The 18,045-nt window shown below is 40.7% G+C and overlaps 1 protein-coding gene across 26 annotated transcripts in view; it reads left to right on the forward strand.

Moving 5' to 3' along the window:
- EHBP1 (EH domain binding protein 1) overlaps nucleotides 1–18,045 on the forward strand; it is a 213,215-nt gene that overhangs the window by 141,220 nt on the left and 53,950 nt on the right. For all 26 annotated transcript variants that reach the window (XM_040554143.1, XM_040554145.1, XM_040554146.1 and 23 more), the window contains one exon: nucleotides 1,788–1,931. In XM_040554143.1, the coding sequence (XP_040410077.1) occupies nucleotides 1,788–1,931 (144 nt within the window). The remainder of the gene's footprint in view (nucleotides 1–1,787; nucleotides 1,932–18,045) is intronic.

An 18,045-nucleotide genomic window follows, 5' to 3' on the forward strand; every position in this document is an offset into this window, starting at 1 on the left:
TGTTGGGCAATAAATATTTTGACCAGTATGTGATGCTGAAAAAGTGTCATTACATAAAAATGCATTTATAGGAATTTTCCTCCTGTTAACCTTTCCAATCTTCTCTAGTTGAAGGAAGAAATGTATTCCCAACGAGTCTGAAGAAGATGGCTTCAAGGCTTTTGCCACTGAGTATGGCAACACCTTTCTTCCAAATAATGTGTACTGTAGCAAAACCTGAAAAAGAAAGACATACAGATTCATTGAGCCATATTCAAAAAATGTCAACTTTTCAATGCCTTGAAATATACCAAACATATTTCCAAATCTTGTCTGAGAAACTACACAGCCTTGTGAACATAGCCTACGATGGTGAGGTAGAAACTCCAGAATATTAAATGATGCTGTTCTTTTAGTGGCCTCGAGCATGTTTCTTAACCACAATATCATTTTCTATAAAGATAGAAAGTATAAGCCCACCTACCTTGCAGATTTATTGAGAGGATGAAAGTTGAGTATTATATAAATACTGAGCATTATCAGTAAATAATATCACCACAAAAATATGTTAGAAATGTTATTAGCCCTGTTTACAAAAATCCCAAGCCAGGCTTATAATTTTACCCCTGTGAAGAACGTTCGTTAGTTTTGGCTTCGCTTGGCTTTGCGCCATTAGTTGTGATAAGAGAAGAATACAGCCCGTATTACAGATTGCTTCAAACCTTTTTACATTTTTTCTCAAGTAAGTACCACTAGGATTCATTTTATTGCAAGAGAAGCAGCCCATGGATAGGTGATAGCCAAATATTAGTTCTGAAGCCAGGTAATTTCTTTCCTTTAATTCATGAAGACTCATGACTTTTTTTGTCTTCGTTCTTGTGTACTAGATGAGAAAGGAACAGTTTGGCCCCCAGAGTAATGCAGCAGGGAGGGACAGGGTGACTTGCATTTGCAATGTTGTAGGACAAGATGGCTTTAAAGACTTTTGTCTGTCTGTTATTAATCTTCTGTGTATTTGCACATGGTCATAAAATCTCAGACGTGAGTCTCAATCTTAACCGTGAACATGCAGTCGTTGATGAGTCTCAGCTGTTTCCATTTCCATGTAGTCGTTGGAGGAGCACAACCTGCAGCATCTCTTCCAGCTCATCCGAAGGCCTAGAGATGCATTTTCCTAGAGTCTTCACGGCTGAGCCTGACTAAGAAGTCAGCACTGGGGAGTTTATATGTATGGGAGCTCATTTCGCAGAAGTCCCCCTTCTGTTATTTCTTCTCTGTGGTATAATCAGTCGCGTGTACGAAGAATGGACTTTTTAGTGGATGTTCACATATATGAAGGAGAAGCAGATATTTTTGCGGGTTGTCTTACCTTGTACCCAGCCTCTTTGTGTTCAATTTTAAGTTATAAATGAGCGATACCCATATAAGTAGCCAACAAAGCATTTTATTTGCATACATATTAAAGTAAATAAGTAAACACTTGGTATATTTAACATAGTTAGCTTCCATGAAGCCAATTATTTTTTTTCCACGTTGCAGTTTAAAGGCATTAAATGTTGATAGAAATTAAGTTTTAAGATGAGGGAAATCTATTTGCATTATAAAGGCCTATGAGTATTTTTTTTTTTAATTTTACATTTTGATCATCTTTACTTTTCATTTCTGTAGAATGCTGTCACCTCATGAAGCTGTAGTCCGTGTGACTCCTGATCTTTATTATATAGGAAGGCTCCTGGCTATTAGCTGCTGTGTAAACGTTTAATACCCTGAGGCTGCCTTGCTGTTAATTATATTTCTTTATTTTTAAGCAACGAATGTTGTCAAGACAGGAAGAACTTAAAGAACGAGCAAGAGTTCTGCTTGAGCAAGCAAGAAGAGATGCAGCTTTAAAGGCAGGGAACAAGCAGCTAACGAATACGATCATCCCAGCCCGCAATAAGCAGCTGAATGATGTAAGAAATATTGGCCAATATGGCAGTTTTTACACAGTTAACATTTACCATACGTGCTTATGTTTTTGTGGTGTTTTTACGTGCACATCCATATGTTTTGAAAACGGTTCTGCAAGTAGTCTTGGCAGAATATTTCTTTTCCACGCTCAGTGCCCCAGTGCTGTGATGTGTCGCATACCCTTAGTTCACTTGAAAAGCGTGTTTCTCCTGCTGCTACGGCCAACAGACAGATGCCTTAGACTTCACTGGAAGCAGAGGTCTGGGAGCACCTTCTTTGATTGGCACTGCAGTTTCTAATGGGATGAAAAACAAAAGTTACTTGTTAAATGATAGTGGAGTAATTTATGCTATTTTTGATTACTTCTCTTTTTTCAGCTAATGTAAATGCATTCCCCAAGCCTGTGATGTCAACTACTTGCTGCTTCATAAGTGGTAGTGCAGTGAATGAGGCTGCTTGTGACAGTCTTGTAAAAGAGTTGATGGAACAATTCCTTTTTATCACGAAAGTTGATTATGCTGGGGAGATGGGAAAGTGGAGCCGGGGAATGAGCTCCAATGTTGAAGCAGCTACGGTTGCACCTCCAGTGGCCTCAGTGGTGACCTGGAAGGATGCGTACTCTCTGGAGATGAAAGCTAATTAATTTTTATGCAAACCTTTGCAATGTGGGTTTTGTGATTCAAACTATTGTGCATTAGAGACGGTACTGGCAACTAAGAATGTAAATGTAACTGAAAAATAACGATACAGAGAAAGGCTTGAATTTTTACTGATTCACATCTTTCAGAGGCTAGTCCTGAGGGGCAGATTCAGCTTTTTTCATAAATGGGATCACACAATCAGAAAATGAAGACAGTGATTTTACACATCTCATTTCATTCTCTCAACTATCTTGGGTCCATGCTGGACCTTTTTTTCCATAGACAATTCCTCTCCAAACTGGCAAACATTTCTTTTTTTCTTCAAAATATATTCATATATGCACACACATCTTAGTTGTCTAATGATAGTCCAATGATATATAAAAAATGCTGGGATTGTTTTGTATATAACTTTTTCCTAGATAAGTATAGTATAGTGTAAATATAACTTTGGATTTATTTTTTATGAACAGTTTTTCATATACCAAACAGCATTAGAGGAGGGATGCTATGGATGACTATTCAGACAGAAATAACTGGAATTAAAGTTGCCCAACATTTTCTTATTACAAGCCCCTATTTTTGAAGTTTTTGTAACTTTGCTAGTATTTAATTGTTTGAGCTGAAATTTTCCACGTCAGCTCTTTGCCTCGGGGTATTTTTTTCTGAACCTCAAAAAAAAAAAAAAGAGCCTATTCAACCGTTTCCCTGAATTACGTTTGGTGACTGCTTTATCCATGTTCAAAATGTCTTATGAGAAAAAGGTTCCATCCCCTTGAAAAGACTGTTCAAAACAGTTAAAGTTGTGTTAATAGCACAAGATCATTAGAGAGCCTTCAAGTTTGGAAAAGTTTGTAAGTGTCAGTAAAAATTGTCTGCATGGGCACAGCACAGCATGAATGTCTTTTACTGTTGCTCTCCTGGTGATCAGGGTCCATTCTGATGCAGATCATAGTATTGGAAAGCAAAACTTTCTCTCTTAGACTCAAACTCCTCCTGCTGATGAAATCCAAACGGGAAGAAAAGAAGGAGCTACTGTGCTGGCACGCGGAGGAGAGACGCCCCAGGTAGATGGCACAGAGGTAGATGGCAGTGCGAAGTCAGACAGAAATGAAGACTGTGCCTAGGCCACAAAAGCCGGCTGAATGGTAGGAGACAGAGACAGAGCTTTCAGGGTGAGCCAGGCTTGTGAAGCTCGGGCAGCTGGATTATCCATGGGACCTTATTTCATTTGTTAGAGAAGCTGAAAACTGAATTAGATGGAAGCCTGCAAGAGAAGGGCAGTCTCTTCAGGCTGCTCTGCAGAGCCAAAGTCTCTTTCCCCCTTTAAAATGCTGGGGGGGGGGGTACCTTGAACTCAACATATTCAAGCTGGCAGGTTCCCTGATTTCTAATTTCCAAACCATGATTATTGGGGATGGGTTTATGGAAGCTTTGAATGCACCCAGCTGTAGCCAAGTCAAGGAGAGCTGTGCTGTGAGCCCCTCTGAAGTCCTGGGTGCTCTGAGCAAACAGGTCATGGGCACTCTTCGCTTCAGTTGACTATAACATAAGGATAGCAAAAGCTCCTCAGTCAGAAGGGTGTTCTGGAGATGTATTTTGGAAACTCTTAGACACAATAGTGAAGAGCCCTGGGAGAAGTTAATAATTGTGTGTTCAGAGAAATGTTGAAATAGCATATTTTAAACAAGGCATAGGGCACACAGTGAATGAGGAGGGTAAGGTGAGTTAGTGAAGTGTTGTTCACTCAGTTAACATTTTCAGTCACGGTCACTGACAAAGTAAAGCACTCTGTAGAAAAGAAGTATGGAGTCTACAGGTAAAGACTACGTGAAATGAGAACCAATGTAAGGATTTATAGCCAAGGTAATCTTGACATTTTCTAACTTTTGAGCGCTTGGCTTACCAAGCTCAGTGTTCCCTGAATGTGTTTCAGTGGGAAACGTGTGTTTGAAAGGGGACGTCTTGAATGGATACTGGTACAGTATTCCTATTTGATGTGCTATATAAAAGTGACATACTGTATGCATATATGCAGTAGCATGTATAGATGGTAGGATATGTTGATTATTTTTTTTAACAGATTTCATCTTCACAGAGAGATCTTTCCACTTGATGTTGTTACGCCAGTTTACTTATTTGCCGTTGCTCATTTGCTTGTTGGAAAATAGCACAGACTGTTCAGTGCTTTCTGGTCATTAAGGTTAATAATAAGAACTTCTACTCAAGCATCATCTAGCTGCACATTAGCAGAGTTGCAGGTGTCAGTGTGCAACCTGGGTGTGGTAATACACAGTGTGGTAGCCACATGGCAGTTATTGTAACTGGAATCAACGTTTTGTAGTATGAGTCGGGTTAGGCTGATTTTTGGGATGATTTGAGGGGGATCCAAGAGAAAATGGTTTGAAATAGGAAGATTTCATTTTTCAACAAGAAAACTTTAAAAAGGGAGTCCAATAATTTGAAATATCACTTGTCAAGTTTGCAGTTACACCTTCTTTGACACCTTCATGAAAAGAGCTGCAGGCAGCCCAGCCTTTGGGAACCAGCCACCCCAGCTAAGCCGGCAGTGTCATTAGTTACTTCTGAAAATCCTGTCTCGTAGGCTTTGCTGTGCTACTTTCCATTTGCTGTGTGAGAACTCTGAATTGCCGTTTTCTAAGTAAACAAGTGAGAACAATGTACAGTGTGTGGGGTTGTGTTGCTGTGTGAGGTCAACAGAAGGGAGGAAATTTCCAAGGTTGTTCCGTGGCCATAAATACGAGCTTCCTGGTGTAAGCTCAGCTGACTTGTTGTGCTAAACGTCTTCATCTGCTCGTGTTTGTGCTTTGGGGTGCGGTTAGGCCCATACTAGTAGTCTCATGTGCTTTATTTTTTAATTTTTAACTCAGAAATCAGTGATGTTACGGGAGCAGAAGATGAAGGCACTGAATTTGCTCATATACGTCTTAGCTCGCTCCCATTTTCCTCCAAATCAGGTGTTTCTCATTGCATCCCAAGCTGTATCCTCTTCCCCTTCTGTGCTTCGTGTTCATTTGTTCTTTCTTCTCTCTCCCACTATTTTCATCTTCCCATACTGTCCATTTAAACTGCCCTTTCTCTGCTTTTTAACTTTTCTTTCTTAATAGTTGCTTTCTTTACACCTTCTTGCCTTAGACCTCTTCCCTATGAGCCTTCTGCCCCATCATCATCTTCTATCCCTGTCATCAGTCCACCTGATTTAGACCTCCTTCTCTGCTTGCTTTCCTCCATTCACAGCATACTAGCCCCTTTTCTTTTCTCCTATTGCTTCCCTCCTTGCAGCATGGAGAAATTTTTCCACTGTTAGATCTGCTCCCCTAGTGCTCCTCAGGAAGGCTTAAATCTGCAAGCTGTGTGTGTGCCAGCCTTTACAGAGGTATGTAAGCCTGTAGGCAGGTATTTGAAGTCTGAGAAGAGACTACATTGGTCAGGAACGGCTTGAAAGCATGCTTATGGGTTGGGAGGATCATAGGAGGGAGGATCCTTAAAATTGATGCAGCCTTTTGGAGACTGGAAGAGTTAACTGAAGAGCTGTATGAGCAGACTAACAGACTTACTGATCCCTTATGGATGCCTTTCTCCCTGGTAGATTTACAAATAGCTCAGCCTTTCTTCTTGCTGTCTTGATGTAGGTGTGCATGCGGTGACTCTTTTACGAGATGCTTCTGTCATTTCCAATCTGGTGTAGCAGCTGTAATCACTCAGCTTTTAACCAGGAGAGCCTTCTTATTAGCTTAGTCATTTTTATGTAACTCGCCTCGTCTCGTGATGAATATCACAGTGCTAGGATGGACATAAGTTCTCCCACCAGCCACTGTAAAATACAGCCTTGTAGCGATGGCTGTTAACATGGGGGGCTTGCATGCATGGGATGCTGTAAAGGTGAAGCAGCTGGAGCTGCTCTGTGCTACCTCAGTGGCCAAGTGGCAGGTTAGAGGGGTCCAAGGCAAGTGGGAAGTGCCGAGGAGGTGCAGGGCCAAAGGGCTTTCCAGCAGGAAATCCTCACTTGCCAGATGCAGAGTGGAACCTGTAGTTGTTGAATCTCAGCCTAACTCCACTGTCAGCAAATAGCTGCGAAGGCCAGTGGCAAAGCGTTTGTCTTTTTCTCCTCTAATGAGTGATCCACACAAAGAATGGAAATTTACTGCAGCTGTCATTGGCTCTGTAAACTCCAATGGTTATGGTTGTGGAGTCAGGGTGATTACAGAGAAAGGAATTAGGAGTTAAGAAATGCGCAGGCAACTTTAATTAACCTCCTTTGTGTATATGCATTGTGATGCAGTCTTTAATTATGTGATCACATACTATTTTCCCCAAAGCAATTGTGTCTCATTTAGCTCCGAGGATTGAGGTGACGTAGCAGACTGTTTGTCCAGAGGACCTCTGTCCTTTTGGTTGCAGAAGTGGAAGGTGTACGGCCAGTGAAGCAGGGATGGCGAGGCGCGAAAGGCTGAGGTCATGGTTAAGGCTTTCAAAATATTTAAATGTAATGTTGCCTTTGCCTCAGAGTTTCTGATCAGTGCTGCAAAGTCTCCTGAACCAAGCTTCCTCCATGCAGTCATTAATTGTGCATCCTTCCTCTCTGGATGGCCATTTGAGGTGAAGGTTTAATTTGCAGATGCACTGAGCATCCGGGTCCGTCAGGGAAATCAATTGGAGCTGTGCTTTAGCCATATAAAGGGCTGCATAAAGCTTAGTACGCTGAAAAAAGCAGGTAATAGGCTTCCCAGAGTGAGCATCCAGCGTTAGATCCTTTTAGCGGGATCTCTCCGTCTCAGTTCTCAGCCGAAGAACAGGGTAATAACACCACCACGGGGTGTTGGGAGAAGGGAATGTGATTAATGCTTTTGAGGCGCTTAAATACCGTAGTGATGAGCTCTGTAGAAAAGCCCTTGAAGAAATTAATAATTCTGCCCACAGAGCAGGATTTGAATATCGCAGAGTAAAGCCTGGCGCTACATATTGATGGGTCTGTGTATCGAACAGGGAAAATACCCCAAAGTATTGAACACCACCGGGCAGAGTTCAGCTCTAGGCAGAAGGTGGGCGAGATCGGGGGACAGGAAAAGGCTATGCCACGGCAAGGCTAATTAAGATTATGCCCAGCAGTCTTGTTTCTGGCATCTCCTAAAGCACGTGTCAAAGACTTTTAACTGGTTTTTGTAAGGCAGACAGCTTCAGTGAAGAACACTGTACAGCACAGCCTTCATGAGAAGTGGTGCTCATCTGGGAAAGGTTGTGTTTGTCTTCCTAACGCAAGCCACAGGTCATTCCTGAAGTTACTTGGGTTTTGCATGAGCTGAGGGTTCCTCCTTAGTGTATTTAGGTGAGGGACTGGGCCCCTCGCATGGTTTTGGTCAAAGACCTTGCAGATTTAGGATCACATGCAGGTTCTGGGTTGCAGGAGTTTAGTATTGTGATACGCAGAGGGAATTGCTCTGTCTTTTGCCTCTCATGAAACAGGAAAACAGTAATTATTTCTTCACGACAGCATTGTGAAGATAACCGCACTAAAAATTGTGAGGGACTCCATTTGTAAAATAAGGATCTAGAACCATATTAATATAATCTGCAGGAGCGTGTTCAGAGAGCAGGCCTGACACTGCTGCTGTGCTTAAACACAACTGTTGCTATCCTGCTTTCTGCACAAAAAGATTTGGGCTTACTTATCTCCACCAACATTATTTAATATTTATTCAAGTTGAATGACAGCTATAGCTGCCTGAATATATATATATATATATATAAATATAAATATATATAAAGTTTGAAAGAGCAGTGAAGACTAGCTTCAGCTTTTGTAGTAGAACTTGGAGATATGAAGCACCTCACCAAAGAGCTCCTTCCTCCAGCCATGCAAACGCAGTCTGAACACAGAGGGCAGCAGGAAAGGGTTATACCATGAGATTGTTTCTTTCTGTTCAGAATATCGCTTTTTATTACTCACTTCCTCAAAGGACTTGTTGCGGCTGTATCTAATTCATATTTAATAAGCTCTTTCTACTTCAGGTGTCAATCTGTTTTGCCCATTACTTTTCATTTTCATAAATATTTGAGTGCAAAGTGATAACTGTTTTTACGTCCTTGGTGGCTGGATGGAAATGGAAAAAGCTTTTTAAAAAAGCTCCAGAAACGGACAAAACCTAAAATGAGATGAATTTGTATATTCTTTAATTTTGATTCCATACATTTGCACAGATACAGCATATTCCATCTGCAATGAAATAAAAATAAGGCATGATTTCTCTGAACAAGTGCTCAGAAAAAAAACACTTTATTAAACAGTTTGATTTATTGATCATGTCCTCCGATAATCTTCCTGCATCTCTGAGCAAATAAGCTCCTAACTGTCCTGCTCTGCTGCGTGACCAAAAAGTATACTGTGGTCAACGTGAACAGAAGTGGTACAGAATGCAAGTGTAGAGTAGACAATAAAAAAGGACATTTTAATTTGCAAGACTCCTTCAAATCAAGTTAGCGCTGCAACTATTTTTTCCTCCAATTTTTTTTAACAGTTTCTTGAAAATGAGCACCAGATAGCTTTATTCAGCTATTTTTATTTCTACCTGAAACCAGAATCCTTACTTATATTGCCCTAGGAAAGGCATCTAGATCATCAGTGGAATTTTTACAGTCTCCCTCACTGGAAAATAAATGTCTGTGACCGAGGTGATAGTATTAATTCATTTAAGAGAACTCACCAAAGTTATCCCCATGGTGGTTTTTGGTTTTGAGAGCGCGAAGTTGATCTTTATTAATTAAACATCTAACATACATTTATTGAGGTGGAGGACTTTGCAGCTGGCAACCTTGGTCTTTTAATATTAATTGGAAAATATTGATTGCAAAAAACCTAGCCTGTCATGCTGATAATTGTGACCAGATTTAGATATGATCACTAGATCTTCTTGAGATTACAAAGAAGCAGTTACCATCTAATTGGTAAAAAGATTGAACATTATTTTGGTAATCCCTGAGCTTTGGTAACTTATTCCCCGTTGTTCATTTATATGTCTTGTATGTATGCCACTATAAAGTGGTTAAATATGGTTTAAGCTGATAAGACTATGCTGTATAGTATTTACATTTCATGAGCATTCCAAGTTTTATAGCTGTTTTAACAATATACTTTTCTTTAAATGAAGGTCAGACCTGCTGACTGAACACTTCAAAACCACGACTGAACTGATATTTACTTCTTTATAATGACATGCTAAGGTTGAGATAGTCTGATCGCGTTTCCTTGATGGCAAGAACAAACAAGTTGTTTTATTTACCATCACTCAGTGCATGAAAAATAAAAATACTCTGTAAGTTTCCAATAAGGTTCTGTGTCTTTTGACTTCGTATTTGATCAGTTTAAGCACTTCCTGACTATGAAATTGTGATATTTCTCTGTACAGAAATAGTGACATGGACAAGCACCTTATGTAGCTGGGAAAATAAATCAATTAGGGCAAGTAAATGTAGTTCTAAGAAGAATTAGTATGCACTGTCAGTTGTATACCAGGAGGGATTTCATGAATAAAGCAGAACCTTTGATAATGCAAGACAAACGTTACGCAGTTTGGGTTTTATATATAAATGCTTGAGATTCTCAGTTGAATTTTATTGGTGTCATTTCCATAAGCTCCGTCTACTTACACCAGTTAAGCATCTAAATATAAATATGCAGTTGTTTATTATATGTATGTTAATTCCAGGTGCTGTGTAGTCTGCAGCCATAGCATTAACATGTGCGGTCCCAGAAAATATACTGTTGGTTTATTAACTGAATTTTCAGATCATCTGAACATCAGTTCAAAAACTTGAAATGTTCTCTCTGATTATAAACATTAGCAAAAAAAAAAAAAAAAAAAGTAGTCTTGGTGTTTCAGAGCCCCTCTTTTGTGTGTGAGGTGAGACCCAGCTTTCTTAGCATCTTGAACGCTCTTTTTATATTGCTGCTAGTAACTGTGGACGTTTTCTGTGCGGATGTTCAGCACACGCTGTTGTGAATCCCAGGATGATATCGCCATCACTTAGAGCTGTATTTTGCATCGCCTATTCTGTTATTGCTCAGCATGCATGAGGGTAGAGTTAAAATCTTTATTCATTTCATTTTAAAATGTTTCTTTTGTTCTCCTTATCATGTTCTGGCTTTCCCAAGGATATATGCCTTGAACGAAAAGTCACATGTGCATTACTAATTGTGTGCCATTGTATTTACAGTTCCTAGTGGTGGCACTGTGAAGCTACTAATTCTTTTGCTTCACTTGATGTAAAATAATCTGAGTGTCTTTGATAGCAGTGAAACAGTATTAATTGTTTTGTACATTTCTTGGTCACTCTTCTTAGGTGGTCTTCATAATCTATTAGAACTTTCAGCCAGATTTTTGTAATGTCATGCCTCCAGCAGTGATTAAATTGGTAATTAATGAACAGGCCTTGGCAACATAAACCACATCCCGTTAATTTTCCCTTTTGAGTTTTTAGAAGTTGTCGTCTCTGTCGGAAAGCATTGCGCCACCTTGCTACGGCCCCTTGGCATGAAACCACGACGGCTTGATTTTTTGCAGCCATTAGTAGATCAGAGCAGTAATTTCACAGTATTTTGGTCAGGGTAATTATAGTACCAAGTACTGAGTAGAGTTGGGAATTCACACAAGAAGTCCAGAAATACCAGGTGAGCTTCCTTGTGTTCACTGGGACGTTATGATCAGTTTAATTGGGCTTTGTTTGATTTCGGCCGCAGAGACTCTTTGTGCCACGGCACTGCAGCCACTTTCCACTCTGGTGTTTCTGACCTGCATTGACAGGAACCGGAGCAAAAAAACAGCTCTTTGAAGTGGGACTCTTTGGAAAGGGCAGCTCAAAAAAAAAAAAAAGGAAACAGCGATGTAAATAGTTGACTGTAGCAAAGCTCTCGCACCGACAAACACCCTGCGTTCTGTCAGTGGTGGGGTTCAAGTTCTTTTATATTTTCAGCTAGGATGGGTAGTATTTCTTCTACGTTTGCGTAAACACGTAGTAAATTACTGCATTTAGAAATGTGATCTTTTTTAATAACTGGGTTTTACACGACGCACGCTGTTCTGCCTCCCTTTGACGACGCACTGCTTTCTCACAGGGGAAATATGGAGAGTCAGCCCGCGGTGGCGAAAACAACTCGGCAAACACGTTAATGAGCCTGCAGCTGCACTTAGCAGTTCACATGTCACAAAATAGTAGGTACGGGCATTCATCCTTGAGTGACCGACTATAGGTGTAGTGGCCTTCAGCAGTACATTGTGCACATTAAAGTTTAAATAGTCACTTGCCTGTTGGCTCTGGAATGAAAGGACTGTCACTGGTCACTTCTCCTGAAGCCTTAATGAAACCAAATAGTTTGCTCCGAGTTTGGGTCTAACCATTGGGGTGTTTCATGCAGTCTTGTCAGTTGATGTTCATGAATTGACTTGAACAGAGATCAAAGTGTTTCTCAAAATGGAGAATCGGGGAGAGAGACAGCTCCTTCAATCGCACCACAAGAGCTAATCAAGCCATCAGTTCTTTATGCGCTCTGCGTGCCTTTAGCGTTTAATACCCAATGGTTTGTCAGGACAAATTGAAATTCTGGGGCTGGGGGGTGCCACACTGAAAAGCAACTCAGTAAAATGCATGCTTCATCCTTCCAGAAGCTCGTTTTGATAAATTATAAAATTTAAACGTAAAACCGCAGTGGGCACTGTTGATTAAATATTTGGGGTTGGGGGAAAAAAAAAGTGAAGGTAAAGGATTCAATGGGCATTATACGCCTTAGCACTGATTAAAGATCCGAGTTTAAAGTGAAAGAGAAACTGAACTCAGCATGATTTTTTTGTTTCTTCAATTGCTAATGAACTTTTTTTGCTGCAACATTTTAAATTGGATTCAGGAGATAGTTTTTGGAGTGTCAGCTAAAACAAAGTCATGTGAAAATGCTTCTCTCTCTCCCCCTCCCTCTCTCTCTTTTTAATTGATATGATTTAGGCAGAGGAAAATGGTAAGGGGGATTTTTCTATTGCAGAAGCAATTTTTAAGGGATTTAGTCTTATTTAGCCTGAAGGCCTTCACACTAATGAGAGCACTTAAGTTACGTCCAGGCGTTGATTAGACAGCTCATCTATCAACTGGAGCATGAGAATTTGTATTTTAGGTACCTTTTATACACTATAAATGTATATGCTTTTTTTTATTGCTTTATACCATTTTCCACATTTTTTTCTTCATTACCTTCTTTGACATCCAAGGTAGCTGAAATACAGCCAACAGAGTACAAATGGTTAAGAGGGAAATACTATACATTTGATGAGAAGTAATATCAAAATTATATCTGTACAAATTAGCGTGACGAATGCAAATTGTTACCCAAATACATTCTTTAAACTGCCACAAGACCCCTTAAAGTGTAAAAACACGGATTCAGGGAAGACATAATTATATACCTTAAAAAATGCCCAACCACCACCACCGAAAACCGTGAGCGCTGACTCTACCTGTGATTTTTTTTTTGCTGCGTTTAAAACACAATAGTGTCTTAATTATTTTCTGAGCCATTCTGAAAAGTATAGCTTTTGTAACTTTTTGACGTTTCAGGTTTAAAAAAAAAATTAAAATGTTGCCACCAGCTTGCACTATGAGCAGCCTGTAATAACAGTTAAAAAAGCTTTCTGAACTATTTGACAAGATTTCTTAGTGCTGAGGCCATATGCTGTAGCCTTTAAGCTATTTCTTCCTATCAGTTTCATTATCACCTGCCTCTGAGTCTCCAATATCATCAGTAAGCACATGCAGAATCATAATTATGCCATGTACAAGTTCTTTGATAACATGTACAGTTTTCTTCTTAATTCTTTATCAAATGCATTGATCGTGGCATGTGTGCATTGATCCAGGTCCACCATCTGGCTGTGTGTGATAAGCACAGTGGCATCTTTGCATTTCCACTGTCATTCATTGCGCTACAATTTGGCTGCAGGGGAGTAGTGGCTGGGATTAGCCCTGTTCTGCTACTTACTTGCATTTTAAGTTGACACCTCTACAGCGGCTCAGACCACATTACAAACTGAAACACATACGCACGACTTAGTGATGTGACACTCCTCAATAAGCTTACTCCACTAGCTACTCAACAATCTGTAATTGGATTTGTAGGAATAACAGCAAAAGATTTCCTAAGAATTGCTGGGGACAGAAGGTGAAGTTTTCTCATTATTGGCAAAAGGCTAGGTATAGATCCTAGGCGATTGGTATTTTCCATTAAAAACAAGCTGCCAGCAGTTTGCAGGACATTTTCAAAAAAAAAAAAAAAAAACACAGGAAAATAGGATCCAGGAAGGCGGAAGGTTTGCACTCGTTCTTTACATTCTGAGCACATGCCAGCGGGCTGTGATCCTGCCACCCTCCCCTGAAAATTAAGGGGGGGGGGGGGGGGGGGGACGGACTTCGAGCCACCCTGCTCCGTGCTGCCGGTAAAGCATTCCTCAGGAGGGCACGTCCTTCGGCTGCCCCAGCGAGGAGGAAGCTTCCCAGGCTGGCAGCCTGAAAGATGCTGCTCTCAAGCTTAAGCATCTGATCCGCCTGCCAACACTCTTTGTTTCATAACGCGACTGGGTGGGTTTTTTTGTTGTTGTTATTTTATTTTATTTTAAATTATAAAGTCAGGTTTACACAAGAGAAAATCCCTTAAGTGGAACTGTACAAATGTTGACTCCTGCAATGAGTAAGCAGCTTCTTTCCCTTCTGTCTGTAGCTAGGTTGTTGAAAAGCACTGAAAATGCCACCTTCAGACTATTGATCCCAGATCGGACTTTATGCCCTGTCTGATGGCACAATTTCGGACTGTTTTTCAGCCTTTGAGACCTTGTTTGTGGGTAACGCCAACAGCATTGACAATCACGGTGACAGGCATAGCAAGCCCTGGGAGCCCACTGCCTCAGGTGATTGTTGTCCTTAATTACAGCACACGTACCAGGGAGAGCACAAACTTGCACGAGCAGGGGAAATTCCAGGGAAGAAGTTAGTGGAGGGCTTGGCTGTCGCTTTTGTTTCAGACCCGCTCTCCCGACGGTCGCTCTCCGCCGCACTGCTGGCCGGCAGGGCATCGCTCCTGTGATCAGTGCAGGCAACCGAGGAGAGGATGAAAACGGAAAGGATGGATTTGGAATTACGTCTTTCGGTCTGCCCTTAAAAACCCGCTGTACGGCCAAGTGCAGTGTGAAATAGAAATACTTGCTGTGGTCATGGCGGAGCTGTGCAGCTCCGAAGGGGTTAAACGGGTTAAATCTTATTTATCTGAATAGAACTGCGGGGCTGTTTTGCAGAATGCACCAGCACAAATACCTATGGTTCACTTTGACGTTACAATTTTTTGTTGGTTTCTTTACTTTAAATACTTGAACTGCTAGACCTTTTACTTTTTTCTCTGAGAAAGATGTATTTGTACCAGATTAGAAAAGCTAAACTGTTTCTTTACATTGAATAATCAGCCTGTCATGACAAATCTATCTCCTTCTGCATGAGTAGGTGCCAGTTTGACTAGCTTCTTTTAGGCTCACACTGGGTTTTAAGCTGGATCCATGTGCATGACTGGCAGTGCATTTGTTGGGCCAGATCTAAGGAGCCAGAGAGCGTTCAGCTCCTTTTTGCCTACAAAAGAGCAGCCAGACAACCAGCAAGAGGCCTTGGATGAAGCACAAGGTGATACTTACTTAGTCAGCCAGTCTTTTATTTTTTTTTTCCAAAATGTATATATGTTTTTCTTTCAGTAAACTAAGAATTTATCCATTTCACAGTGACACAAAGAATTAAATTACCAATTAAATGATCAAAGAATAAAATTACCAATTTTGTCTAAAGACAGCACTCTTCACACCAGCAGTGCTGTACCAAATGAATCATAGGTTATGCAGAACAAAATATGTAATATTGGGAAAAAAAAATCAAAATGAGGCTAACATTTCTTTAAAAATATCCCCTAGGTTTAGGGAATCGTTTTCCATTTTGCAGCTACACAAGCCCATGTTATTGCTAGTTTTTGGTTTTGTTCTTTATTTATTTGTTCCTGAAGGGGACAGCTTTGCTATGGCATTGTTTGTGATTCTCCCAGTTCTGGACGTTGAGCTACTGATGAAACTACTGCTTTCATCCCGTCTTGTCTCATTAGTCAATCAGTGACATAGATTGTGAGCTTCTTCTGTATGACAAGTGATTTGGTACTTTTTGCAATATTCTGTGTTCATGAAAAATATTAGCAAGATGCATCTGGCTTAGTGGTAGTAAAGTAGCCAATGCAGACACCAGGCAGAAGATGGAGAATTGAGGAGATGTTTATGTCTGTCTTCTCATTGCTGATGCCTTCCTGTGATCCAACTAGATACCAAAATGCAAACCCACTGCAATTTTGTTTACATCGTGCATGTCCTGGGCGATTCATATTTTGCTCGGTACCTGTGTATTAGTTCTGAGCTGTTGTGAAACAGTAGTAGAGACCAAACAGAAACGTGGTCCCCAGAGTGATCAAAGATTTAATCTGACCAGATGGGACAAACTTGAGAAAGATTTTGACTTTCCACTCTGTTTTGCAACAAGAAAGGCTGATTTTTTTCCCCCCGTCCTTTCTTTGTTAGAAAAGGCAGAGATCAGGCCATCCCCAGAGAAATGAGCAGGTGTGGCCATTTACAAGCATGTCTGGTTATATTATAAACCAACATAAGAAAAGTTTGAAATGGTTTGAAAAGATCTGCTAAACAGTTTTAATGTTTCATCCCAAATCCTATTTACTCAAACAAGAGCCGATCAAGGTCACAGCAAAACCCAGCCTGCGCAAACCTTTAAAGCTCGTGTAATTTTATTTTTTTTTTATTTTTATTCTGTCTTCTGTAGGAACTGAATAGGTACATTTTGGTAATCCTTGCCTCTGGACAAGCACAGAAGTCTTTTTCTTTCTGAATGGCTAATAACAGAGCCGTTCTTCCTGTCTGATGATGAAAGAGGTGGCAGTCAAGTTCTTTCTCTTAGATGTCGGGGCAGACCACAGAAAATTTGGAAACCTGCAGCTCCATGAATCGCTCCCCCATCAGGCGCAACACTGTTGTAAGTTTGGTGCCGGGGAGTAGCACCAAATCTTTTAACTTACACTCCCTCCAGTCTGAGCATGGTGAATAAATTGCCTTTTAAACATCAAAAAAAAAAAATACAGCTTGCCAGTTTTATTTATTTTCTTAATAGTGGAAGGATAATTCATTATCAGACTTGTGGTGCAAACTCAGGTAGGATCATCCCCAAATTCTCTCAAAGGGCAACTGAAAATCCCTGGCGGAGGTTTTTGGGTTTTGTTTCCTTTTTTGAAAATGAGAGGAGATGCAGAATATTTGGTGATTTAAGGAGAAGGGCTTTAATGGGGGTGGGTTTCCTTCCCCCCCTGCAAACCTCTGCCATGCTCGCTGTTGGCTGGGTTGGTCAGCTCTCAGCTGCTGGTGGTGCTGAGCAGCGTCACGGGACGGGCGCTGACCCCAGCAACTGCTCCGACAGCATTTCACGTCGTAATTCACCTTCACAAATCCAGGGCATCGTTTTTGGCCAAAGTAGTGTCAGCCATTGACGTCTGCGGTGAGTACAAAAAGGACCCCCTAACGGCAGCCGTTCTTATTTGTTTCTTAAGATCCAAAGGCTGCTGAAAGAACAATTGGATAAAGTTGAGGATTGGAGAAGCTTGATTTTCTTGTTCCAGTGAAATGAAACTCCAGGCCTTTTTTTTCCCGTTCCCCTTAAAAGCAGAAGTCTGCTAGGGGGTTGTAGCTGTGTCAAAGCCGTTGGGATGCCACTGCTGATCACTTTAATTACTAGGACTAAGGAGGATAAAATTAAAAGTAGCACCATTGAAGCAGTGGAAGAAAGCTTGCCGAGATGGCGGTGAACTGTGAAATATAAAAATTGCATACCAATACATTTTTATAGGAGGGAAACAAGGAATTACATTACTTATTCGTGAAGAGTTTGTCCTTAAATGGTGAAGTTTTACTTGCTGTGCATCCATGTGGCAGATTTTTAGACCATTGCAAAGCAATCGGTAGCTGGGGGGGGGAACGGGACTGAGGAAACTTTAACGTTGCTTTGGCACATCAGCTTCGTGGCAGAGGGGTGAAAGATTTTACCTCATTTTCTCTTCAAGACTGAACTGGAATGGAAAAAATCGCTGCCTGTGTTTGCATCTCCCTTTCTTGGTGCAGAGCTTCTGTTTGTGGGCTTTAACTCCTCCGTCTCCTTGTGTTTTGTTTTTTTTTTATTATTATTATTATTTTCCAGACAGGAGAATCTGTATGTTCAAGCCTGCAGACTGCTCCTGAGCACTTTCCTATCCAGAACCCAGGGGCGGTTGATTTGCTTTTTAATAATTGTTTGGTGACTCCAAACTCAATCGCTGTGGTTTACGTACTTTTTTTGCTCTACATTT

The sequence above is a fragment of the Cygnus olor genome, chromosome 3 (assembly GCF_009769625.2).
Source record: "Cygnus olor isolate bCygOlo1 chromosome 3, bCygOlo1.pri.v2, whole genome shotgun sequence".
NCBI lineage: Eukaryota > Metazoa > Chordata > Aves > Anseriformes > Anatidae > Cygnus > Cygnus olor.